Source organism: Astatotilapia calliptera, chromosome 10, assembly GCF_964374335.1.
Source record: "Astatotilapia calliptera chromosome 10, fAstCal68.1, whole genome shotgun sequence".
Classification (NCBI taxonomy): Eukaryota; Metazoa; Chordata; class Actinopteri; order Cichliformes; family Cichlidae; genus Astatotilapia; species Astatotilapia calliptera.
In genome coordinates, this window is record NC_137431.1 from 21,390,877 (window position 1) to 21,417,457 (window position 26,581).

The 26,581-nt window shown below is 43.4% G+C and overlaps 1 protein-coding gene across 3 annotated transcripts; it reads right to left on the minus strand.

Annotated features, from left to right (window-relative positions):
- Window positions 1–835: 835 nt before the first annotated feature.
- On the minus strand, window positions 836–26,581 carry adad2 (adenosine deaminase domain containing 2). 3 transcript variants are annotated; one of them, XM_026183181.2, is made up of 11 exons: window positions 26,425–26,581; window positions 25,539–25,701; window positions 24,681–24,825; window positions 21,915–22,053; window positions 20,025–20,153; window positions 17,048–17,195; window positions 16,631–16,801; window positions 16,140–16,354; window positions 9,234–9,468; window positions 1,256–1,388; window positions 836–1,137 (listed from the first exon to the last, which is right to left on the minus strand). In XM_026183181.2, the coding sequence occupies exons 2-11, from the start codon at window positions 25,685–25,687 to the stop codon at window positions 1,027–1,029; spliced, it is 1,575 nt and encodes a 524-aa protein (XP_026038966.2). In that variant the 5' UTR covers window positions 25,688–25,701; window positions 26,425–26,581; the 3' UTR covers window positions 836–1,026. The 3 variants fall into 3 exon arrangements, with proteins under 3 accessions (XP_026038966.2, XP_026038964.2, XP_026038965.2); XM_026183179.2 differs by having other exon boundaries at window positions 17,048–17,198; XM_026183180.2 differs by lacking the exon at window positions 26,425–26,581 and adding an exon at window positions 26,202–26,408 and having other exon boundaries at window positions 17,048–17,198.

Below are 26,581 nucleotides of genomic sequence, written 5' to 3' on the forward strand. Positions count from 1 at the left end.
ATTAGTCTAATTATGGACGTCTCTGCTGCTCATTTTAGAGAGCCCATGGAAACAAGTGTTTTTAAACTAGCGCAGTCTCTGTATGCTTTAATCATGCAGCTGCCATTCTTTGAGACGGGCTTGTAGCAATGTGGAGTCACAACTTATCCATCTCCCAGCACGATGCGTGAGAGCTTACTAAGGATATTTTTGTTTTATATTGCCTGTCTCACCTTTGCATCTGCAAAAAAGCTGGTGACAGTTCTGTCACGCTTCACCTTTCACTTCAAGAATACAAGAGAGGTGTTGATTGAATTGACAGGTAAATTCTGAAGTTGTAGTTTTCGAGCTGTACAAGTTCCTGATTAATTAATACGCGTGCAAAACAACACAACGTTGTGCAATAGAAAGCATACAGAGAACATGTGTTAATATCTAACATTTAAAACTAAAGAAAACATTTATTTTTCTCCATTTTACTTCATCTTAAGTTACTATTAAACACAAGAGAACACATGGACCTCATTACAGACCTTATTTTGGTTCTTCAGGTGCTGATTTTACTCTGACTGGACTTAGTTTGGCTACAAATGCACAAAAAATAAATGAAATAATTCACATTTAAAAAAGGTCAAATGTTGAAAATAGTGAATGGCAGTAATATTAAATAAAAAACGCACACAGTTACCTTTTCATAACACGAGCTCCATAAAAGGAATTGTTCATTTTCAAGCTTCTGGCAATAATGTTGCTCAGTTCTACTTGACACGACAGAGAAAATGTTCCCCATTTTGTGCACTGTTAGCCTTTGAGCGATGTGTTTCCACCCACAACTCATTCAAACTGACTCCTTCAGTCTGGTGCACAACAGCAGGGCCTTGTTTATTTTTCTCAAACACCTACACAAACTGAAAACTCTAATGTCGTAGATAAAACAAAACTACAATTACTGTTGAAGGTAATTAGCAAAGTGCAGAGAAGAACAGCAAATCAAATCTCTCAAGGAACTTGGGTAAACATCGGCATGACGGGTTTCCAGCTGCGAGTTCAAGCGCTAAAGCAATCCACCAGCTTTTTGGAATTCCACAGTCCTGCGTGGTTTTCCAGGAACTGCTGTCTCACCAGCTCTTTGACCGTCTGGTAGACACTGGCTTCGACCTATAAAAGAATAAAACCATTTACATCATCAGACATCACATAAGTGAACTAAAAAGCCAACCTTCTATTACTCATCAAATGGAAAGCTTTGCACAGTTCACAGTGAGGATTCACAAACCTTGACACTGTGGTACGTGGGAAGCTCCAGCAGATAGGTGTGCCCACCCAGCTGTGCAACTTTGAGGAAATAACTGTAGAGGGCTCTCTTGCAAAGTCTGCTTGAGTAGCCAGGCACGCTCACAGAAGGAGAGCTGGAGAAACATTAAAATCCACCATTAACATTTTTCCAACAGTTAAGGTTTCCCACACATTACTTAAATTTGCTTTATGGTGCATTTGTCCTCTTTAAGTTTTCATTATACAACAAAAGATATACTATTTTTAATGCAAGCAATTTTTAGGTGCATTTGATACCCCCCCACACCCACACACACACACACACACACACACATTTCTTCTTAAAACTGCCGTTGAAGATTTTATTAGAAAAGAACAAAAAGACAGGAAGGTGAAGAGAAAAAGGGGAAATGATTGAAAAGGACCTGGGGCAGAAACGAATGCAGGCCACTATGGTAAGCTCTCTTCCTCTGGTACATGTAATGCACGCTCTACCAGGTGAGCTACAAATTATTTAAAGCTTTAAAAAACACTTTTCAGCTGTGGAGATTATGTGACCAGCAGCTAAGAAGGAAATGAAAATTGCCATTCCTCTTCCTGTTTTTGCTGCGCAATCAAACCTTCATTTTCCTAGAAATTATTTGCAGCCACTGGATTTTAATGCTGATGGTGTCATTCTGCCACAATGCAATCAATAAAAAACATATTTTGCAGCACAAAAGTTGTCCTTTGTTAATTGAAATGCATTTTCCACCTGACAAGATTCAACTTTTCAATTCTGTATCATTTAATGTCCACATTCTTCCTTCGTTTGCAGTCCAACTTCATGTACAGGCACTGCTCATATTGACATGATACAACAATGTATCCAAAAGCTGTTACGGTTATCAGTTTGAATTGGGAGCCCGATTAAATACTCACACCTTCTTATTTAACCATATTAGACAATGTACAGTGATTGCAGCCAATTAGCCAGCAGCAGTGAGGCATTTAGGGTATGATACCCTCCAAAAACTATAAATGGAAAAACATGTCCTCTCATTGCAGCACTGCAGCACTGTTTTTGACCTTTATGGCAGATGCAATGCTACTCTGGTGGGGACACACTCTGCTTCAGAGCTTATTTGTGCTAAACATGTCTGGCGAGACAATTTTATCACACTGCCGAGGTAAAGTGTGGCTGTGGTCTGGCTGAGAGAAAGAGAGGAAGGGTTTGCTGCAGGCAGCACTTACCACTACCACTAACACATTTCTTAGGGGATACTCTGGAGTGAGACACAGGGGAGGAACCCAGCAGCCTAAACAGACAAAATGTTGAGGAGGAATTGAGTGTGACTGCACTCACAGAAGCTGACATTAGCAGAGCCTGTTCAGAGAGACTCATTTTCAAATAATTTAAGGTCTCTTCCATCCTGACAAAGTCTATAACCCCTGATATTCTTCAAAACCTAGCTTTGTTTCTCTATTACTCAGAGACATTACATGTCCAGTGCATACTTAGAAGGGAAAGACTATTGAATCCTTCCAAGATAACTATTTCCTAAAAACCTCACCAAGTGCCTCGGTACTGAAAATCATAGTTAATAGAAAGTAAGACTTCTAAATCGCCAATTTAAAAAAAATGTCATGTGATTCAAGAAAACTTTCCTTTCACACTAATATTTGGAAGTTTTATGAGTAGGTGCACTGAGCTCAGTTACAGGAGGTCCACAAGCCAGTGTACTCCAAGTGGCAGCCCCAAGTCCAGATAAATGGGAAGGGTTGAGCAATGTTCCCTCTAATTTTTCATGTGTCTGAGCGAACACACAAACGCCCTGAGCGGTCCCTTGGACCACTGTGAGCAACAGCAGACGTGTGCACTGTGGTCACGCCAGCATCCAAGTTACATGGTTTATTAAAATAATCAAATTACAGCGTTTACATTCATGTTAGACTACTTTTAATTAACTGCTTTAGCCCACTTACAATGAAAATTTAAAAAAAAAATGTTGTTCATGGCCTGTGTATGTTAACACTATTGGAAGTAAAAATAACTTGGACCCCAATTTTGAAAACACAACTTTCTCTCTTTTTTAATATGAAAGCTCTGATTTGTATGAGTCTGTGGTCTGGGAGAGAGTCCTGTAACTCTCTGTCTGCAAAATACAGTATATAATGACCAATATTGGGCAATTAATTATATAGTTACTTCTAGAGCAGGGCGATATGACCAAAAATATTTATCACGATATAGATTTGAAAATTTGCGATAACGATATAACTGACGATATAATTGACACTAGACAAAATACTTTACAATCCACAACTTTATTAGTTAAAAAGAAAAATCTATGTATTTTCCACTTAAACAAGCAGCTGTTTTTTTTTTTAATCTGCATTAAAGTTGTATAAAAACTTAACAGTGCGAATGTAAATTCCTCGCTGACAGTTTAACCAAAACGCATTTCCAGTGGAAATTGGCCGACATATCCTCAGTATAACCATGTATAATATCCACAAAACTTAAAAAGAGGTTATACACACACAATACAGTATAATTATGTTGAAGCACAGTATGTATCACTCCACGAGACGTGATTATAAGGGGCACTGTCGATTTTCAGAAAAATCAAAGGATTGATTTTAAGTGTGCTGTATTTTCCAAAAAACACGGTAATAACGACGGCCCGCTAGCAATGCTCTACCAAAAATAGTGCTTTGTTGTGTATCTGACGGACGAAAGCTAAACCAGTTCCACACCACTGAAGTTGCAGCATTTTTACAAACCAATTCTGGTTCATCTGTTTCATTCAATGATCCGCTTTCACCCTTCTCATTCTCCGTCGCCTTTTTCGCCATGTGCGTATGAAAACAAAGCCACTGCGCATGCGTGTTTTACCCATATTCTATCACGATATTTCATTTTCTTGTCGTTGCCCAACATTATACCGGTATTACCGTGAACGATATGATATGGCCCAGCCCTAGTTACTTCTTCAAAAAAGTAACTGAGTTATGCAAACAACAACGTTTTTGCAGCTGTTTACCTAAAAATGCAGCCAAGGCGTTTTTTAAAAATAAAAATTTCAAACTATTTACAGAACAATCAGCTGTTCTGCATCAAATTTGATGCCACACACATTATTTGTGCCACTCCATAAAATAATTTCTGTCCACTATGAGATAAAGGAGAACAACAGCCTGATACCTGCAGGCCTGACAACAGGAGATGTATCACTGCTGTAACACCTGTAACATTCGGTAGTCGCCTCATTGTTCTGACACACACAACAAAACTACACTACACACTAACTACACAAAATTTGCGCTAAACGTCGCAAATCTCTCACATCTCAAAACACCGCTGTCACTCCTAAAACTTACCCCTTCCTAAACAACTAAATGCCATGTTTAGAGCTGGGCGATATGAGATTTTTTCATATCATGATATGTTTTTTTCATTTCAGTCGATAACGATATCTAACACGATATAAGCCAAATAACTATATTTGTAAGATTTAAATGTGCCGTTGCTCACAAGTAAAATGTGAAATAATCAGCAGTTTGTTTTTATTTAAATATTTATTTCCCATAATAAGTTCAACAGGGTAGATGTACTTAAGGAACATGAGACTTTTTCAGATAAATAAAGGCAAATATTGCAAACTACACAAAAGGCAGCCGCTAAAGCGTTTAAGTTTCAAAATAGAACAAACGAAGCAGACTACTAAATTGTCAAATCCACTTAGAAACAAAATATTAATTCTAAAAATAAATCTTAGTTTGTTTTACAGAAGAACAGACAAAACTGACTAACTTTTGTCAATATCAAATAAACTGAGAACTAAAAGGAAATTCTCAATCTCTCCTTGTTGTATAGCTGAGCTTTTCAAACAGTTTTTAACAGTTACTTTAGTCTGACAAAAGCCGAATGACGAATTAGCGCTTCCAGTCAGAGACTGAGGCTACGTCCACACGTACACGTACACGTGTGGAAAATCTCAGTTTTTGAAAACTGAGATTTTCCGTTTTCGTTTTAAAAAATAATCCCGTCCACACATAAAGGCAGAAATGAAGGAAAACGCTGCTATGAACATGCCAAAGCAGCAGGTGGCGCTAGATTCCTAACCGTGCAGAAATGTTGGCCAATCAGAAGTCTAGAAGCCTCGGTGGGAAAAAGTAAACAAAGCTGGGGCATAGAAGCAGAACCGAGTCGTATGTGTGGAGGGACAGTAACTGTGTGTATATGTAAGCATTTAAACACTGCAGAGAGTAGAATTAACAGTATTGTAGAAATTCATTTCACCGAAACAATAACGTGGCGCACAGTGTGACGCATGCACCAGTTTATTGTATTTCCAGACTTGTTTTCGGCACAATTTACAGTGCACGCTACTCTGTTTTTTGTCAGACTTGAAATAGCCGAAATACCTTCACACTACAGAACTTCTATGGCTCTTCCGTTCGACAATCTCTCCGGCATTGGAACCATCATCTGTTTTCTCTTCGGTCACGCTCGGTTGATTTTTCTAGTCGGCACACTCATTTCCTCCATTACGCGCTGGCTCCATTACCCGCTGGCTGCTTCCCAAACAAACACACGTGCGGCTTGGCACTTGTGCTGTATGTAACAAGTCACGCGACGTGACGCTGCGGCTGTGATTAGTTCGGCTCTGCGCTACTTAATTTGGATTGGCTGACCTTCTTTTTTTTTATTTTTTATTTTTTTTTTTTTAAAGAGGACAAGAGCGGCGAGGTCTATCGCGATAGCTTAATTTCTCTATCGAGTAAAAGTTATATCGCGATACATATCGTTATCGTTCTATCGCCCAGCTCTAGCCATGTTGCCATATCATTTTTTGATTGGTCGACATGGTACATTTTTCCACCAAGAGGAAAAGGTGGGGTTTTTGGTTTTGCTCACAGGTGGAGAGCAACGCCGTTTTTACCGTTTCTTCCCGCAGTAAATATAAACAACGATAGTATTCAGGAAGAAAACCAAACATTGCAGATATTTTTTTATCATAACTCTGGTTTTACGTGGCCTATCAACACTATTAAAAAACTGATATAAAGTCCACAGTTTTTCCATCAATTGTTCCGTCTGTCCTGCTCACATCTCCAATGGTTGTACACGTTGTCATTAACGTGGCTTCACTCTACATCAGCCACGCCGCTTTGCTAGCTAAAACACCGGTGTCGGCACATAAGGACGCTGTCATAGCCTGTCAACCACGTTGATTAGCTGCGTATATACGAATGTGAATCGCATTATTGGCTGGACTATGGGATAAGGTGGCATCGTTCTAATCCCATACGGGAGCAGCCAGTCACTCACTGACTAACACTGCAAAACAGAATTGTTTAAGTTTTAATTTCAATTCAGGTTAGGTTTTTTTCTGTGCGCAACGCAGATTTTCTGTGCACAGAGACCGTGCCAGCAGTGCGCAATTGCGCATGTGCACAGAGCATCCAGCGTAAAATCTTTGTCAACTCAAACATTCCGCTCATCAAGAGATTTCTGTAGTTGATTCGCCAGAGATGAGGTTGAAAACACTGTCTATGATACTGTTAGCCAAGGTGACCATGGAAATTGTGCTAATGTTGACAGAAAACAAGAGAGAACCAAGGAAGATATATTGTGTGTGCAGGAGAACAGGTGGAAGTGAAGCAAGGCCAGATATTGTTCTACCGTGGTGTACAGTGCTTAACCAATTTATTAGACCACCACCCAATATAAGGTTTACACCACACCTGCCCTAAACTAACAGTACTGGTAAAAATAAAAATGTTTCTGCAGTGTTTAATCCACAAGGATAAGCTCTTTAATCAAAATGATAAAACTTATGCAAAAAATAGTATTATTGTTATCCATGAACTTTCAAATGTACTGTTTGATTAAATAGGATTCATGTTTTCTTGTTTTTATGACAGGTGGTTGAGTAAATCTGTAAGCACTGAAGATGGAAAGAGAAGTGGAGTCTGAGTACTATTAAAAGAAAGCATGTGGAGAGTGTTGTGGAGGTGAAGAGTGTCAGACAGGATCAGACAGGAGTTTGAATCTGGAAATCAAAGCAGGCATGTTGACTATTAGGTGTGTCTGCAGCACAGGCTGGATGTCAGAAGAGAAAGGAATTCTGGAGTAATTTGTATGAAGTGGTAGAGAGAGGGTGATGATTGGAGCAGATTTCAATGGACACGAAGGAGAAGGGAACAGAGGTGTTGAGGTGGTGTTGGGTAGATATGATGTTAAGGAGAGAAATGCAGAAGGTCAGATGGTGGTGGGTTTTGTAAAAAGGATGAAAAGGGCTTCAAGAAAGGGAGGAATCTGGGGTAATGCATAAGACTGGATGAAGGTACACACAGGACTGAATCTTACACATGAGGTTCAATCTGAAAGAGACTGCAGGGAGTTGTCAGGGGAGAATGTAGCTAGGATAGAATGAAATGGAAGCCAGTAGGATGACTCTGGAAAACAAGAGGAAAAAGCAAATGCAGAGGTGAAAGTTAAAGGAGGAAGAATGTTAGTCAGAGTCCAGGGAAGAGTTGAGACAGGCTCTGGGTGATAGGGAAGAATTGCCAGATGACAAACGTACAGATGAAGTGGTGAAGGACACTTCCGAGGATTGAGATAGAAATGTACTAATGAATGAAGAGTGTTTAAAAGGTGGATGGAATACATTGAGGATGATGAATGAAGAAAATGAGAGAAAGCAGGGATAGACAGAGAGCTGTTGGAGCTAGATCAAGGATAGAGGTGAGCAGCAGTTATGGTTTCATACCAGTTTCTGATTTTCAAATGTTGATGAAGAGTGGTCCAGGACATGTGAGGTGTGCAGTAGAAGTGGCAGGTGGGTTCAAAGTGGGGGTGGGATTACATCATCAGGAGTCTCTGTGGACTATGATGTTCATAGACAACATTGAGATCTCTAGTGAGAGTAGGGAGGGAGTAGAAGAGAGCCTGAAGAGGTGGAAGTATGCCCTGAAGAGAAAATGAATGAAAGCCACTAGAGGCAAGACAGAATACGCTTGTGAGTGAGCAGGAGACAGGAGAAGATGAGCTTAAATATCTGGGGTCAACCATCCAAAGCACTAGACTAAGAGCACAACAGAAGAGTGTGCAGGCAGGGTGAGAGTGTGGCGATGAGTGTAGGGGTGATTTGTGACTGAAGGATAGCAGAGTCAAAGAGAAAGTTTACAAGATGGTAATGAGAACTGAAAGGATGGTTTGGAGACAGTGATGCTGAAAAAAAAAAAAGAGCAGAAAACCAAGGTGGAGGTGGAAAATTTGAGGATTTTAAGATTTTTCATTGTGACCAGAATGGAAATGATTAGAATTGAGTTCATCAGAGGAACAGCTCAGGTCGAGTGGTTTGGAGACAAAGCTAGAGAGAGTTGGTGTGACAGAGGAGGATGTTGGGAATAGGATGAGATGGATGCATATGATCTGCTGTGGCAAGCTCTAAAGAGAGCAGCCCTCTGCATACCTCGTGTCCTGAATTCCTGCCTTTAAATTCTCTTCAGAAGTCTATTTTTCTTTGCTTTTTTTCCCTTTCTAAATAGTTGACACTTAAAACCATGGTGTTTGCCTAAAAATAACAGTTCGAGCAAGAGGACAACAGCTGAAATAGGCAGCAACACTGCAGTGGGGAAAAAAAAAAAAAAAAAAAAAAAAGGATCTTAAATCTATTTTTGGCTGTAATCTCTGCTCAAGGACAAAACAGCCTCCAGAGAAAGCCATGTCTGTGTCACACTAACTACTGGACATCAGCAGTTGTCGGCAGCAGCAAAGCCCAGTGATGGCAGGAGCCCCAGGCAACACAGAGGCCATGAAAGTAGACAACTCTGACAACAGCTCTACCATTTCTCTACAAATGACAGCACAAGGAAAATTTTCATACTTGTCCCAAATCTATGGTGTAGAAACACCACATTTTCTAAAAACTTCATCTAATTTATGACAAAGACTGATTTCTTGAAAAAGAAAAAAAGGGTCTTACCCCTCCACAATCAAGCCCTTGCTGCTGTCCAAAACTTCAATATCCTGGTCCCCGAGGCACCAGTTGATGCTGAGGTTTTCATGATGCAGCGAGGGCACAACAGGCCCCACGTAGTCCCCGCAGACAAAGACGATGTCATGTTTCTTGTAGGACTGCGGCAGAAAGATCTGCCATCCATCACCCAGTCGCTTGCTGGTGATATCAGACACTTCCTGGTTCATGAGCTTCTGGCCTCCTAAGTAAGATTTTAGAAACATTTGCAACAGAAATAAATTAATTTATGCAAAATTTAGTTTGTTATGATGCCACCTTTAGCCAATTACATCTGCAACGTTGAACTGGAATTAAAGCTTGTCAGTATTTCCAATATTTTGAAATGCGTTGGCTCACTATCTTGCTGATACATGGATATGATGACTGATTCTGCTGTACATAGATAGATACTGTGCAAAACTGTTGACCCACCCCTCATTTCTTTATATTTTGCTCATACAGAATAATGCTAATAAAGAATAAACTGAAGCAGACTTGCTTTACTTTTTTTGTAATGGTTTTAAGCAATAGTTCTCCAGATTTTCTGAAGGTCTTTCAAAGTTCTTTTTCTAACTTCGCTCGGTGTTTCACTATGGGAATCGCCTCGGCGTGACCAACTACGGAAGCTCCAATGACACCACGTCTGTCTATGACAGACCTGTCGAGCCGTGCTCAGGGCTCCGCCCCCTCGTACTAACACGGCCGACCAGCTCCTCCTAACTCATTCTTGCTTTCTTCCCGTGAGAAACTACTTTGAGCTCCCTCAGCGCATCCAGGCTAACTTGATTAGCTGCTTAACAGTTCTCAGGCGTCCCGTGTAGGAGTACGTCGCCGAACGCAGTTTTTCCGGTTCCAGTTTGGATCGTGCTGAGTAAGTCCTTCGAAAGAAGTGTACTTAGAGTTGCACTGTGGAACAGCAACCGCGTCAGGCGAGCTGTCCCAGCGGTTCCTGGTTTTAGTTAGCGAGGTAGCCGACGTTGTGTGACTCGGGCTAACGCGTTACGGCGAGCTGTTCGTTCAGTGTCCGGCTAGCATTAACTTGTTAGCAGGCCACGAACCACATTAGCGTCTCACTAGCATTAGCTTGTTGGTCGACGTAGGGTTCGGTTAGCATTAAGTTGCTAACGATATTGGCTAGCGGAGTGCAGCCAACGTGTCACGACGAGCTGACTCCCGCCGCGACTAGATCGGATTTAACACCCGCTGCTAGTCCTAGCTACTTACGGGCTAACGTGTCGAGACGAGCCTGGTGTAGCCTAGTCTCACCCCTTTCCGCTAACCATGTCTACGGCTCCTACTCCCGCCAAAAGGTCGGAGCCGAAGGCTAAAGAGGCTGCATCCCGCCCGTGCCCCGCATCATGCGGTGCCACCATCTCGGGCAGGGACCCTCATCCAATGTGCATCGTCTGTATGGGTGCCAAGCATGCTCAGGCTTCACTGGCGGACCCTCAGGGATGCCCACACTGTGCTTTGATGCCAGAGAAAGTCCTGGAAAGGAGGCTGAGAGTAGCAGTAACGAACAGTCAGGACCCCTGCCTGTCGGCTGCTACTGCTACGAGCGACATCCGTCATCCGCGAGCCTCCACAAGCTGGGCGGACATGATGGAAGAAGAGTCCCCGCTCATGCCCCCATCGTTCGAGGACCTCCTCGATCAAAACGTGGGCGAGCCGGGTGGCGAGGACGCGGAGGGCGATGCCGACTCCGACCTCCTCGACCTGGAGGACATGGATGAGGAACAGGAGGATGACTCTACCTTTCCTCCCCAGCAGTCCAGGCCACCGAGTGGGGCTGAAGTTGCACCCCTGGTGGACAGCAATTTGTACGAGGTCTGTAAACGGGCTGCTGCCAAGCTAGGCATCCCATGGCCAGCCGCCCAGGATGCCGAAGGGGCAGAACGTGACTTGTATGACGGCAAGAGGCTCCCACCAGCCTTGCCGCCATCAAAGCAGCTTCTGCCAGCAGTCCCAGCCTGCATGAAAGAAATGAGTCGCTATTGGTCAAGCCCTTTTAAAAGCAAGCTTCCGACCAAGGGCTGCTCTAAGCTTGAGATCCAGGGGATGGGTGAACTGGGGCTGACTGAACCCCCAGCAGTGGAGCCTTCAGTGGTGTATCACCTTCACCCTAACCGCAGGGCAATCTCAGCTTCTTCTAGCATTTCTTTGCCCAACAAGATAGATCGCCTCACGGCATCTATTTATCAAAGGACATACAAATATGCTGCACAGTCAGTGTGCTCGCTTAATGCAGTCACACTGCTATCAGCATATCAGGCAGAAATTCTGGAAGACATGGGCCGTCAGCTTGACTCGGGTTCCCCGAACCCAGCCCTCTGGGATGAAATCTGCGTGGTTAATGATCTCATTCTTCGCTCCTCCAGGGGAGCAGTCCAAGGGTGTGGTCGCGTTATGGGCCTTGCAGTCTCGGGTGAGAGAGCTTTGTGGCTAAACCTGTCAGGCCTGGGTGATGCTCAGAAGGCTGAGGTCATGGATGCAGCCTATGACCCAACCAAGGGTCTCTTTGGCCCAGCCCTGGAGAGAATGAGAGAAACAAGCACCCGCAGAAAGCAGGAGGGTGAAGCATTCAATCTCTGCTTACCCAGAAAACCTAACTCTCAGCCCCAGCAGGTGCCAAGAGCTGGCTTTGCAGCAACAGCAGCAGCTGCGAGAGGGAGACAGAGTGGGGTCAGAATGCAGAGAGGAGCAGGAGGCCAGCAGGGTGCCCACCAGGCCAAGGTAGAGAACCGAAGACCTTGGGGCAAGCATTCCTTTGCAGCAGTTGCTGCAAAGAACAAGCCGTCACACCCCGGAGAGGGAAAAAAGAAGCGGTCAGCCTAGCACACCTGCAGCATTCTGTGTCACCCCTCTTTTCTTCCCCAAAGAGAAGGAAGGTGTTAGAAGGGGTAACCAAATCACTCCAAAGTTCAGGGTCTCCGGAAGTTTCCAGTTCACCAGGAGCACCCTCTCAGTCTCCTCCTCCAGTTCAGGGAGGACAGACTTGTGGACAAATGGCGCAGTGTCACCAAACACTTCTAAACACTCTGTCTGTGTCACCAAGCACTGCCCAGAGTCACCAGACACTTCACTGTGGTTTGGGGGTAACAAAAGAAATAAAACGTGCATTTCTGCAGCCAGGCAGTTTGCCAAGGGCAGAATGTCCCCCCAGTTTCAAAATAAAAACAAAAGAAAATCACTGCAATTTGTCTTTGTTCCCAGCGGGGGGAGCTCACGCTCTTCCCGAGGGGGAGAGCCCCAACTCCTTCCGGGAGACAGGGGTGACGTCACGCTACCGCTTCTTCAGAGGCCCGCTCGCAGAGCGGCCGGAGCGGTGGCGCGCATGCGCAGTTCATCCCTGGGTCTTGTCAACCATTTCCCATGGTTACAGACTACAGTTTGCGGCAAAACCACCGAGATTCGGCGGAGTGTTAGCTTCTGTGGCCAGTCGCGATTCAGCGAATGTGCTGGAGGAGGAAATATCCTCCCTGTTACACAAACAGGCGATCGGAGCGGTTCCGAGCGAAGAAGCTCAGCAGGGCTTTTACTCCCGCTATTTCCTCATCCCGAAAAAGGACGGAACGTCGCTCCGTCCTATTCTGGATCTGCGTGTGTTAAACAAGCATTTGAGAAAGTACACGTTCAGAATGCTCACACACAAGACGCTTTGTCGCTCAATTCACACAGGCGATTGGTTTGTTACAATCGACCTATCAGACGCATATTTTCACATCGCCATTTATCCTCCACACAGGAAATATCTCAGGTTCGCTTATCAGAGCGTAGCGTACGAGTTTCAAACTATCCCATTCGGGCTATCCTTAGCTCCGAGGGTGTTCAGCAAATGTGTGGAGGCAGCGCTGTCTCCGTTAAGGAACAGCGGCATCAGAATATTTTCTTACATAGACGATTATCTAATATGCTCACGATCGCGCGAGCAGGCGATCAAAGACTCCGAGGTGGTGGTGAATCACCTCACGGAGCTTGGGTTCACTATCAACCTGGAAAAGAGCCACTTGGAACCCGCACAGTTTACAGAGTATCTGGGGCTCAGAATAGACTCCATCTCTTATCGTATCGCACTTTCAGAGCGGAGGATCGCATCCTTCACTCACTGTCTTTCCCGTTTTCAGCTGGGGAAAGTCGTGCGGTTCCGACTCTGTCTCCGCCTCCTCGGCCTCATGGCCTCGGTGATATCGGTGGTACACTTGGGGCTGCTTATGATGAGAGATTTTCAGCGGTGGGTCGCTTCTCTGCAGCTGTGCCCTCGCCGACATCTCAGTCGTGGTGTAAAAATAACGCAGCCGTGTATTGCGGCTCTCCGGCCCTGGAGGAGCCCGACAGCTCTCGCGGCGGGGGTACCGCTCGGGGCAGTATCATCCAGGGTGACGCTGACCACAGATGCATCCCTGTCAGGTTGGGGTGCAACTATGATGGGCAGAGCAGTGAATGGCGTTTGGTCACAGAGACTCACTCTGAATCACATAAATGTGCTGGAGCTCCGCGCGGTGCTCCTAGCCTTACGGCATTTTCTGCCGTATCTCCGGGGTCAACATGTTTTAGTGAAAACAGACAACTCCACTGTAGTTGCTTATATCAACCGCCAGGGCGGCACCCGTTCCCGGCAGCTACACAGGTTAGCCAGGGAAATAATTATGTGGAGCAGCACTCGGCTCCTCTCCCTTCGGGCAACTCACGTGCCAGGAATTCTGAACAGGGGGGCGGACCTCCTGTCCAGAGGAAATCCACTGTTCGGAGAATGGAGGCTTCACCCACAGGTGGTGGAGCAGATTTGGCAGAGATACGGCCGGGCTGCCGTAGATCTCTTCGCCTCGCGAGAAAACACACAGTGCCCCCTGTTTTTCTCCCTGTCAGACGCACACGCGCCACTGGGCGTGGATGCGCTGGCCCATCCTTGGCCAAAAACTCTGCTGTATGCTTTCCCTCCCCTCAGCCTGATCTCCCCAACACTGATCAGAGTGAGGGATCAGGGGCTGTCTCTGATTTTAATAGCTCCACGGTGGCCATCCAAACACTGGATAGCAGAAATCATCCAGCTTCTGGTGGACGAGCCATGGCCACTCCCCAGCCGCAGGGACCTTCTGTCTCAGGCGCGGGGGGAGATATACCATCCCCATCCAGACCAGGTTGCTCTCTGGGCCTGGCCCGTGAAAGGTGGAATTTGAAGGCAGCAGGCATGCCTCCGAAGGTTATTGAAACCATTCAGAATGCCAGAGCCTCCTCCACCCGTTCCATTTACAGCAGTAAATGGCGTGTTTTTGAAGAGTGGTGCCATGAAAAGCAGATTATCCCTTTTCAGTGTTCAGTGGTGGAGCTGTTGTGTTTTCTTCAAGACTTGCTGGACAAAAGGAAAGCTTTTTCCACTATAAAGGTCTATTTAGCAGCTATTTCAGCCTGCCACGTGGGGTTTGGTGATAAACCTGCTGGGCAGCACCCCCTTGTAGGTCGCTTCATGAGAGGAGCGCGTCGAACGCTCCCAGTTTCTAGACCACTGGTCCCTTTATGGGATCTGTCAGTCGTTTTAGACGCCCTCTCCCACCACCCCTTTGAGCCTATTGGGGCAGTGGGGTTGAAGTTTCTCTCTCTTAAAACCTCTCTGCTGTTGGCTCTAACCACAGCCAAGCGAGTTAGCGAATTACAGGCTCTGTCTATTCACCCCTCTTGTCTACAGTTGGCCCCGGGACTCACTAAAGCACTCCTGAGGCCTAACCCAGCCTTTGTCCCTAAAGTGTTGGAAACATCATACAGGTGCCCTACAGTAGAGCTCCTAGCTTTTCACCCCCCTCCATTCTCTTCCGAGAGGTAGCAGAGGCTGAACACTTTGTGCCCTGTCCGGGCCTTGGGGACTTATGTTGACAGAACAGCTGGATTCAGGAAGTCGGATCAGCTGTTTGTTTCCTGGGCCTCCCCTCACAAGGGCAGGCCCGTATCACGCCAGAGACTAGCTCATTGGATTGTAGAGGCCTTAGCTCTGGCTTATAGCTGTAAGGGCTTGCAGGCCCCCCCGGGACTCCGAGCACACTCCACTAGGGGTGTGGCCACATCCTGGGCGTTGTTCAGAGGTGTATCAGTCCAGGATATTTGTGCGGCAGCAAGCTGGGCTACGCCGCACACGTTTGTCCGGTTTTATCGGCTGGATGTTGCACAGTCATCCCTGGCTCAGACGGTGCTGGATTCTGGTGCCTCAGGTTCGACCTGAGATCCTGGAGTAGCACTGGAGAGTAGCTTCGGGAGCTGGCGCAATCCGGGAGTGGGCCATATCTCCCATAGTGAAACACCGAGCGAAGTTAGAAAAAGAACGTTGGGTTACTTAACGTAATCCCTGGTTCTTTGATAACAGAGTGAGGTGTTTCACCAACACTTCCCTCCTTGCTTAGGCACGGAAAGAAATCTGCTTGGAATGAGTTAGGAGGAGCTGGTCGGCCGTGTTAGTACGAGGGGGCGGAGCCCTGAGCACGGCTCGACAGGTCTGTCATAGACAGACGTGGTGTCATTGGAGCTTCCGTAGTTGGTCACGCCGAGGCGATTCCCATAGTGAAACACCTCACTCTGTTATCAAAGAACCAGGGATTACGTTAAGTAACCCAACGTTTTACTTTGGCTGCTTTTTCACTCATTTTTAGTTCAGCTCTTGTACCTGACCATTTTCAGCTCTTTGGAAACCAACCTTTAAAAATGGGAATAAATTATGTGTTCATAGTAGAAAAAACACCAATTTTCATGAAACTTGTGCATGAACAACGGAAGAAACCACTACATTCTAGTGCTGATCCAAATATTTGTAGAAAAACATCCAGGTATTCATGATGGGTCTAGCTGCACTTCCCTTCTAATAAAGAATAAATGCTTTATGCGTCTTACCTAGTACCATGCTTGTGATGTAAAGCGGCTGAATAAAGTGGCTCAGTAATGCACCCTGAATCCCAGTAACAGTCCAGCGGCAAAGTTTGTCACTGCCAGACATGCAGCAGACTTTGGCGCCCCAGAGACTCGGGTCAAGGTAGGCCACAGGGACCAGTAGGCCTTTGAAATGATACTGGAGAACCATAGAGGTCCAGGTGTCGTTTGCAGAAACCCTAAAACAGGACATTATGTTACATTTTAGTTTACTAGAACTTAATCTTCATGAGTAATGGACAAAATTTAATGTCCATTATAAACAGAGTTAAAATTAACCCATAGAAAGGTTAATATTATTCTGTGTTTTACAACATGTACAAAATGTCACATTTCTTGGAAGATAAATCCACAGATTTGAATTGAGACCTTTTACAAGTACACAGGAAAATATGACTTAAAAACATGTATAAAGAAAGAATCAAAAGAATGGGATAATTAGCGGATTGCTGTACTTAAAGTAGAAGTTCGTAGGAGCTCCTTCGGGACACTGATTGGTGTAGAGATGCAGACTGATCTTGGGTTTGAGCTGAAGCTGGTGGCTGGCTGCACTACTCTCAAAAATACAGCTCTCCTTGGCCTTTGGATCAGCATCAAAGAACAGCAAAAGCTGTTTATACAGAAACCTGAACACAAGCCAGAAAAATAAATATTATTCCCACTTTAAGCTGCAGCAGCACTTTCAGTGAATCAGAAGCATTATAACTGGTAGAGAGCAAGTGAGATGTTGCAGCCTGCTTTTTACATCTTCATTCTGAATATTAAGAATAGATATTTGAAGTTCAGGTGTTCTAAATCAGAACCAGCACTTTAACACCTGCATTCTTGAGATTTGGATGAAGTATTTAGGAACTAATTTTAGAAGTTAGTACCTTAAAAGAGCCCGTCTGGCAATGATGATGGCATGGCTGTCATGAACCATCACCCCATTGTAGCAAAGCCATTCGCTACAACTTGAGCGGCCAGATCCCACTGCCACTACCTTGTATTGCTCACATGGACGACCTGCTGTATCCAGAACTTCTGTGGGGAAAAGATAGTTTTTCTTCTCAAAGCTTCATTAGCGATAGCTTTAATTAACAATGACTGCGAGAGATGGAAGTAAAGATGACACAGAATGATGCTTATAAAATACTATTTAGTTATTTTATTCTGGACCTTGAAGCAGCAAATCCACTGAAACAAGTAATTTTGGTTCCTCTTAAGACCTCAGTCACTAGGGAAGAATCTGTAATCCCCGACTTGTTGGCAAGTGGTTACCTGCTTTTACTTGTTGAAATTGTTCCTAAAACCAGAGCTGTGACTGAAAAATTGTTAGCAGATTGCCGCAGTTGCCCATAATTGTGTAAATGCTGTAAGGCATTCACACTATTGAGTTCCCGTTTCTCTTTATTCTTTTTTATTCCTCTAGTTTGAATGGAAAATGCCATCTTTTCTTCAAACACTTAACACCAACTACTAATGGTACAATAATGAGACGATCATAATAAACCAGATATGGAGAGCCTTTGCCTTTAAAGTGAAAACTGTTCTTTACCGCTGGAACTAGCACGATTCCAAAAGTTGCAGCTTTTACTTTGAAGATGAGCATTTTTCACACTTTCTTTACTGCTCTACGAGAAATTGGTAGGGTGTCCTCAACCTGTGTCCAAGTTTGTGTGACTGACTCTTAAAGGTACTTTTATGCTCTCCGTTCACCACCTGTTGAACGGCATGACTAAAGTTATATCACATCTGTTTGTGCTGATGTGCTGTTTTGATGTTGATTCAGTCAGTCAGATAATAACAGATTACATACAGAGAGATGGTGCAACAGTTTGGAAACATTTTAGAGACATGGGGGTGTCCAAATTCATGGGCTGCATCCTCCTGAAGCCGCATTTGTAGGCCGATTACGCCACAGCGACACGCCGAAGGCTGTCCAAATTCGTAGACTCCTCCGAATGCAGCTGACAAATGTGTCCTCCTTTTCCCTGAATTTGAAGGTTGGGTCGGGTGTATCCTTTGTGGCCCTCCATATCCCAGAAATCATAGCATGGCCCAGCCAATTCCAGTTTTCAACAATGGCTTCCGCTACTAAGTTTTAATATTAATCTTATTACTCTTTCTCGATCACAAAATAAACTTAACATATTTTCAGGCGAGAATGTAGCTGTGTAAACTTCAAATATCTGCTAGGTTTATCAAGATATCACATATTTGCAAAAGTGCTCCGACGTTTTCGGAGACATCTGTTACCCACCAGATCAATAGCTAGCCAGGAGCTCGAGGGTCACTAGAGCCGCCGAGAACGGCACAACTGCCGGCACATAATTTTCAGATCACCGCGGTCCTTTGCTACTCAGGTTAAACGTGATATAGGAGTCGCTTAGATAACCTAAAAATGTTATTGTTTGGCTTTTTTCAGTGTTTTATTTGTTCGTGAGTAAATCAGTTTGGCTGAGATTAAAGTTATTAGATTAAATTACATTTTATTAATCACCCGGGTGGGTTCCTCCTTGGTTTTCACAGAGCTGAATAAACAGAAGTGTGAGATAGTCGAGAATTTACACCAGTGTCCTGTTATATTTTAGATAGCAAGGAGCAGCTGAGTTTATTAAATTCCACCGAGACGCAAATCTGAAAGCTAGACTGTCCAATTTCACAGCGGTTTACTTCCGGCCTACCCAGCCTTCTGAGGACCCCGCCTACGTAAACCGCGGCCCATGAATTTGGACACAACCTTAGTGAGAAAAACAACAACATTGTTTTTAATGTCTTTGCTTCCTGTTTTAACTTTACTTCCTTTATCAGCACTGATGTAGCATTATCTCCTCAGTGGTGACACCTACTGTTCAGGAGAATACTCCAATAGCTACCTGCATCCTAACACTGACCATAAAAGTGGCACCTTAAGGCTGTGTGACTGAATCTTTAGCCATTTCTCTTTCAAACGACTGAAGGTTTGAATAGCACATGTGTGGAGATGCTGTGCGCTTAAACTGATGATACCAGGTTAAAAAAAAAACAACAACAACAACAACAACAACAAATCCTGTCAGGAACTGAGCATTTAGAGCACTGTGAAGCCTGAACCTTTAGACTCATAGGGACTGCTTGTACTGCTGACCTCATTAATAGGAGATTACTTTACATCAGTCTAAATGGCAACTCTCAAACAACTAAGAGGCCTTCTGTGCAGGAATGCCGCACAGTTGTGTAGTCGTGCATTCGGTAGTCATATCGAATTAGCTCTCAGCTTGTGCAATTTAGACACTGTGTGTCTTAAAAGGAGTTTCATCTCCTAAATGGTTCTTCTAAATTGACTCGCTCAGATTATAACTTCCGTTATTTTACTTCACATAGAAGTGCCAAAGAATTATGTTTTTATATACACATATCTTCTGCTTCCATGATTATTAAAAGAAAGAGTCTGCATATATTGCTTTAATTCCACAATATTATCTTTTAATGAGTGCCCCATCATATTTAATGGAAATTTCCAGTTGGCTCACATGTGATATCATACACACTTTATGATAATTGAGTGCGACCTTTTTTTCATGCTTTGAAATCTTCATGATGTGGACTGCTAATGTCTGGACATTTAACATACTACTGCAATAATGACCTGCCACTGGTACAGGCTCACTTTAGGCATTTATAGACAGTTAAGAGTAAAACTAGTCTCCTTCTTTAGCACTGTTAAGATACAGATTTTAAAAAAAAAAAAAAAAAAAAAGGTTAAAAGTAAACGGGATACATCTACTAAATATCCAGGAGCCACTTATAACCTACTATGAAAACAATAAAATCCTGCAGTGAAGTGCACAAATCTAATGGAAAACTGCACGTGTACAAGAAGCTTACCTCTTATCAAGACAAATGCTGCCATGTGGCTCTTGCAGGCATAGAAATCTGGACACATTTTCAGGAGGCTGTCAAACTTCTCACTGCTTATAGCTGCCATGTGATTCTTGTGCCATTCAGTGCGCCAAACTGGAAGAAAGATAAACAGCAGAATCCAGCTATATAATCAGGGACAGAGCGTATTTTGGACATCACTCATCTGAGTGTCCTTAAAACTGTGGAAGCAGAAGGACTTTGCCTTGAAAATGTTTATGATATTGCTATACATCATAAACATTGTCAGCTGACTGGCTGAATATATGTGAGAACTTCGCTTTTTTCCCCTCATGCTGGTAGTGACAAAGGAGTTTACCACATGTGCTAAAATGAAGAGAAATGTATTTAAACTAATCTATTGTACACTTCTGAAAGAAACGTGCAACACTTCAGTCCAAAGATAAGCGTCTGATGAAGCAGTGGAGGTGAGGTATAAGCAAGCAGAACTTCTTACAAACAGAAAGAAAAATGTAGGCGTCACACTTGGCGCCTTCATCTTAAAATATGTTCAAAAAGAAATAAAAAAAAATAAAAATAAGTAGAGGGCATTTTGCATAGGTTTGAATATAGGAGTGTCTTGTGAACAAGACCACTGGTTTGAAAACCACTGATCTGAAAACCCTGAAACGGAGCTTTCAATCTCAACAGGAAAAAAAGACCTTAAAAGGGTGAACGTGTGAAAAGATTTTCTTGAAGGGAGGTTGATGACTGACTTGTGTGTGATCAGTAGTGATATTCGATGACTGTATGACCAGGACAGAGTGACTCAGGCACAGGCAACAATCATTTTTTTTAAAGTTACAGTCAGTCTTTTTTGAGGTCATTTTAATAAAATAAGAATGTTACCTTCATAAATATACACCGATTAGAGTGTAATTACGTCTGCAAACAAATTGATGCATTGTCAAAGCCTTAGAATTAATCCATTAAAAATACACAAGAGCAGTGACCGGTTTGTGGAAGTTGCCATATTAACATACCATCTTAAATGCATGGACTTCGCCATTCCACCTAATTGCGTGTTATGTTTTATACTAGAGACCAGTCACAATTGCAATTAATTTCTACACATTCAGACTCAAGACATGAAGGATCATTCCTATGCTTTTAATCATGTGACAAGGGTCCCCTTCACCAAAAAGCAAAAACACAAAGGAAAGAGACAATGTGACCAGTGTCTGAATAAAACTAACACATACAAGTGTGCATAAACATGCTTTTTATTCCCAAATCTGTCAGCAGATTAGACATGCAACCATCCCATCTCTGGACAGCTGATAATGAGCCAGCTAACAGCTAACAACAACAGCTGGTTTTGAGTTAACATTATACCACCTAATGTACGGCAGTTTGATTACATTCTCACATCATGTGAGAGTTGTTTCGCTTATTGTCAGAGTTCAACAATGTTAGATCCACTTCAAAGAAAGTTTACCTAATGCCAGCTAACAGGAGCATAAAGAAGTTCAGGATATCCTCAACAACTTGCCTTAGTATCACTGTCATCAGAAAGAAGTGAGCTTCACTTACTCATCTCGTATCAGACTCCTTTAGAAAGGTTTAACAACCTCCTGCACTAACCACAGCTGCCAGAGTTTTTTGTACTACAATGGCCACTATAACTAGGATTACGCATTTGAATTGGAAGCTGTAAGAAAAAAATAATTCATGACTATAATCTGATATCTACTGACATCTAATTGTGCCTTTAACACTGGAGGGAGCAGATTCGCAGCTGTGAGAACAAACTATCAAACAGGGTGTTTCTGTGTATACTAGCTGGTAGCAACTGCAGAAGTGCCACTGAAAATGTGAGCGCTTTCAAGTTTTACTTTTATTAAATTGCTACTGTACCTTCAGTCTTTGTGGTTGTATCAGGTTGGTTTATGTCCTTGACCTGCTCTGTTAGAAGATCTTCATCTGACAGTATGCTTTCAGGAGGTGACATACCATGAAGGGAGAGCACAGCTGGTTCATCATCCGAATCTTCAGCCTGAGAAAGACAAAACCCTTCTTTAACCTCCTAGGACCTGGCGTCCACATATGTGGACATTACATTTTGGGTTACGACGACATTATACTGCTACTGTTCTATCAAAATTTTAAACTAATATCCTCATTTGTGGCTCTTATTTTTCTTAAAAACAAAAATAAGGTAAAAAAAAAAGAAAAAAAAAAAAGAAAGAAATCTGGTAATTCTTTGTTTTTACATTCATTGAGCCCCAATGTGCCCAAACATCAAAGAGAAATTAAAAATGCCTGCTGTGGAAGAGTTCGGGTCTTAGGAGGGTAAAAAAAAACCAAAAAAAAAAAACCCCCAAAACAAACAGGACTCTGGTGTTCTTATCATTCTTGAGCCAACTGATCTTGAGCCGTTATCAAGGAAACACAAGGAAGGCAGTGTTATGTGTGAGATAAGCACTGAATGCACTTCTGCTGTTCACAGTTAAAGTGACAAGGTGGCTGCAGGTGGTTTAGAGCCCCTTCACTAAACTGGATAATGGTATGAACCACTGTTCTGCTTGCCAGTCAAGCAATTTAATGTTAATTATCGCAGATATTGAGATTGCATTTTGATGTCAGATTTTCAAGTATGGTTTAATGCCACAATTAATTCACATATCTTAATTAATCTGTGAAGTACACCTTCTGAATAAGAGATGATAAGTAGATGTATAAGACCTTGTCAGCATCTCATCGTCTGAGATAAGATTTCTAATGAAAAAGTCTTAATAGCATAATACATTAAATGCAACGGCAGTGAACTTTCAGAAAACCTTGGTCTTATATACGCTGATCAGACATAACATTATGACCACTGACAGTTCAACTGAATAACATCAATTATCTCTCCATCATAGCACCTATTAGTGGGTGGGATATGTGAGCGAGCAAGTGAGCATTTTGTCCTCAAAGTTGATGTGTTTGAAGCAGGAAAAACTGGCAAGCTTAAGGATTTGAGCGAGTGATGGCTTGACAACAAGGTCAGACAATCTCCAAAACTGCAGCTTTTCAGCAAGACAAGAGCTGCAGTTGGACAGTTTTAGTGGTGGGCAGGTGAGCTTCCAAACTGAACCACAGAGCAATGAAAGAAGGTGGCCTCATATCAATCATGGCCGGCTGTGTGAGGCATTCTTACGTAAGGAACACCTGGCACCAGAACGTACTATACAAGAAGATGGCAAACCATCTTAGGCTACGTCCACACGTACACTGGTATTTTTTGAAAACGCAGCTTTTTCTATGCGTTTGCACCTTTCGTCCACACGTAAACGGCGTTCTCGGTCACTGAAAACAGAGATTTTTAAAAACTCCGGCCAGGGTGGATATTTTTGAAAACTCCGTTTTTGCATTTACGTGTGGACGAGAAAAACGGAGAAAACGCAGAAAATGCAGCGTCAAAGGTGTGCGCCTTTTTTGACGTCACACTGTGCGCCACGTTATTGTTTCGGTGAAATGAATTTCTACAATACTGTTACTGTTAATTCTACTCTCTGCAGTGTTTAAATGCTTACATATACACACAGTTACTGTCCCTCCACACATACGACTCGGTTCTGCTTCTATGCCCCATCTTTGTTTACTTTTTCCCACCGAGGCTTCTAGACTTCTGATTGGCCAACATTTCTACACGGTTAGGAATATATTGCCACCTGTTGCTTTGGCATGTTCCTAGCAGCGTTTTCCTTCATTTCTGCGTTTACGTGTGGACGGGATTATTTTTTAAAACGAAAACGGAAAATCTCCGTTTTCAAAAATACCCGTGTACGTGTGGACGTAGTCTTAGAGGTGGCTGTAGCTCAGGTGGCAGAGCAGGTCAGCCACTAATCAGAAGGTCGGTGGTTCGATCCCAGGCTGCATCCTGGCTGCATGTCAAATATCCTTGGGCAAGATACTAACCCCATGTTTGCCTACTGGTGGTGGTCAGAGGGCCTGGTGGCGCCTGTGTCCGGCAGCCTCGCCTCTGTCAGTGCGCCCCAGGGCAGCTGTGGCTACAATGTAGCTTGCCATTGCCAGTGTGTGAATGTGTGTGTGAATGGGTGAATGACTGAATGTAGTGTAAAGCGCTTTGGGGTCCTATGGACTAGAAAAGCGCTATACAAATGCAGGCCATTTACCATTTAGAGGCAGTGTAATGCTTTGGACAATGTTCTGTTGAAAAACCTTGTGTCCTGCCATCCATGTGGATGTTATTTTGACATATACCACCTCGCATTGTTGGCGACCATGTGCGCCCTTTCATGGAAACAGTATTACCTGATGGCTGCGGCCTCCTTCAGCAGGATAATGTGCTACAAAGCAAAAAAAGGTTCAGAAAGGGTTTGCTGAGCACAACAACATATTTGAGGTGTTGGCTTGGCCTCCAAATTCCACAGATCTCAACCCAGTCAGGCATCTGTGAAATGTTGTGGACAAATAAGGCTCCACCGCACAACTTACAAAACTTGACTGATCTGCTTGCTAACATCTTGGTGCTAGATACCACAGCACACCTTCAGGGGTCTAGCAGAGTCCATGTATTAACAGGTCAGGCCTCTTTTGTCAGCAAAAGTGGGCCAACACTATATTAGGTAGGTGGTCAAGGTGTTACACCTGATCTGTGTATACTCATATAGTTACCTCATTTTCCAACATTATGTCACCAGAATCATAATTATGGCTGAGTGTGGGGACGGCGCCCTTTTCGATTTGGGGTCTGTGGTCTCCTTCAGAAAGCAGAGCCTCTGGTGCTGTATCATAGTCTCCAGCTGCATGTTCGTTTGTCCTAGGAGGGCAACAAACACAGACCCACTAGGAAATGAACAGCTGATCCCTTATTCAGTCAGCACAAACAGCTAAAAATTAACAGTATTATCAGCTGCTTTTATTTTAAGATAATTCTCACCTACAATTTCCTCTTAAAAAAACAAACAAAACAAAACTGCTAACAACCTGCTAAGACTGCACACAAAAAATAGAACTGCATAAGTAAATGAATGAGGCTGTAAAAGTTCAGAGCAGATTAAAATCAAGTACATGAGAAGTTTCACAACCACAAGAGCCACTGTCTTTCTCACTGTCTTGAAACAATGGGTGCACTCATTAGTAACAGAGTGTAATGTGCCCAATTTTGGACTGGACACTGGACTCATTAGCAAGCTGTTCACCTGCCTGCTGTGAAGCCTCAGTAAGACACAATAAAATCCAAATTGCTGTTGACAAAGAAACAGTTACATCCTGGTTTTATTGACCCACGCATCAAGAGTGCACTTCCCTGCAGTGAAACAGAAAATTAGTTACCTCTGTCCCAGCATGTGCGAGAGAAACGTGAAAGTGTATCTGTCGCGTTTAAAGGCAGGGTTTGTGTTCAAGGACATTTCAAGTCTCTCCACCAATTATACGGAGGTGAGTTGGAACACATACAAAAGTTAAGTCCTTGTCCAAACAGGTGGACACAGCATGTGACAAGGTGGCGGTCATATTTTTTTTCCCCATTACCTCAGCCCAGCAGCATCAGTGTAAATGTCTGCATCGTCTGTCTTGTGGACCTGAGGACAGTGAGGGCGTGGGCTCAGCTCACGGTCTGACAAAGACCAGAAACTAGCAGCACCTCTTCTCGAATATTTAAATGCTCCTCGACTAGTCATGGTGTTCGAACAACCTGCAAATACATACATACATACATAAATAAAACGGATTGGCGAACTGTCCGGGGTGTACCCGCCTCTCGCCCTATGGTGGCGTGAAGTTGCTACTGTTGCATTTATACATATTTAACAAAAGTAGGAATGAGTGTGTTCATCCCATTGTGCCTTGACAGCTTTTAATACTCATACTCATGAAATGACATTTTTGTTTAAATATATAATCCCAATAAAGCTACACTAACTACACGATTAACAGCAAACCAAAAGTAACAACCCCTAGCTTATTGACAGCTGATGATAAATTGTGATGTCTAGAGGCGATAACATTTCCCTTTTCCTTTAGTCCACAGCGCCAACACAAAATTTAAGTGTGCATTTTCTGCAGCTTTGCGGTTTAGCTGAGAGGCTAACTAGTTAGCTGCTATCAAAAGTAAACGACGAGTTAGCTAGTATAACCAAAAGTATCGACCGAGCTGAAATTAATTGACAGTAGGAAAAATATGAACAAGTTTACCCGTTTCAAACTGGAAAGAACGTCTAACTCTAAACTAGCCACCAATGCTTCGTTAGCTTCACTGATAAAGCTAACGTTAGCATCTTTCTGCTACCACACGTTAGAGCACCTCTACCAGTCCCGGCAGAAAACAATAAAACATGAAATTGTTTCACCGCGAGTTTGCCAGCGACTAAGTATTTAGTTAACACTTTAACTTCCAAATACACTGCTAAAAGCTTACCTTTACACTTAACGCTTGTTCAGGCTTTAAAAGACTAGCTAGATCTGACGTGGGAAGCCGTTGCAACCCAGAGACGATAACAGGTGTGAAAATCTGCGCGCAAGTGACCGAAGCAGCTACTTCAAGTCAACACCTGCCAATGCAATTAAAATTATAT

Excerpts from the sequence above, each read along its gene's own strand:
- adad2 (XM_026183179.2), bottom strand. The coding sequence starts at position 25,687 with ATGACTAGTCGAGGAGCATTTAAATATTCGAGAAGAGGTGCTGCTAGT. Across the intron at positions 20,154-21,914 it reads TACAACCACAAAGACTGAAG|TTTGGCGCACTGAATGGCAC; the intron begins GTACAGTAGCAA and ends TCTTTCTTCCAG. Across the intron at positions 16,355-16,630 it reads CCTACGAACTTCTACTTTAA|GGTTTCTGCAAACGACACCT; the intron begins GTACAGCAATCC and ends GTCCTGTTTTAG.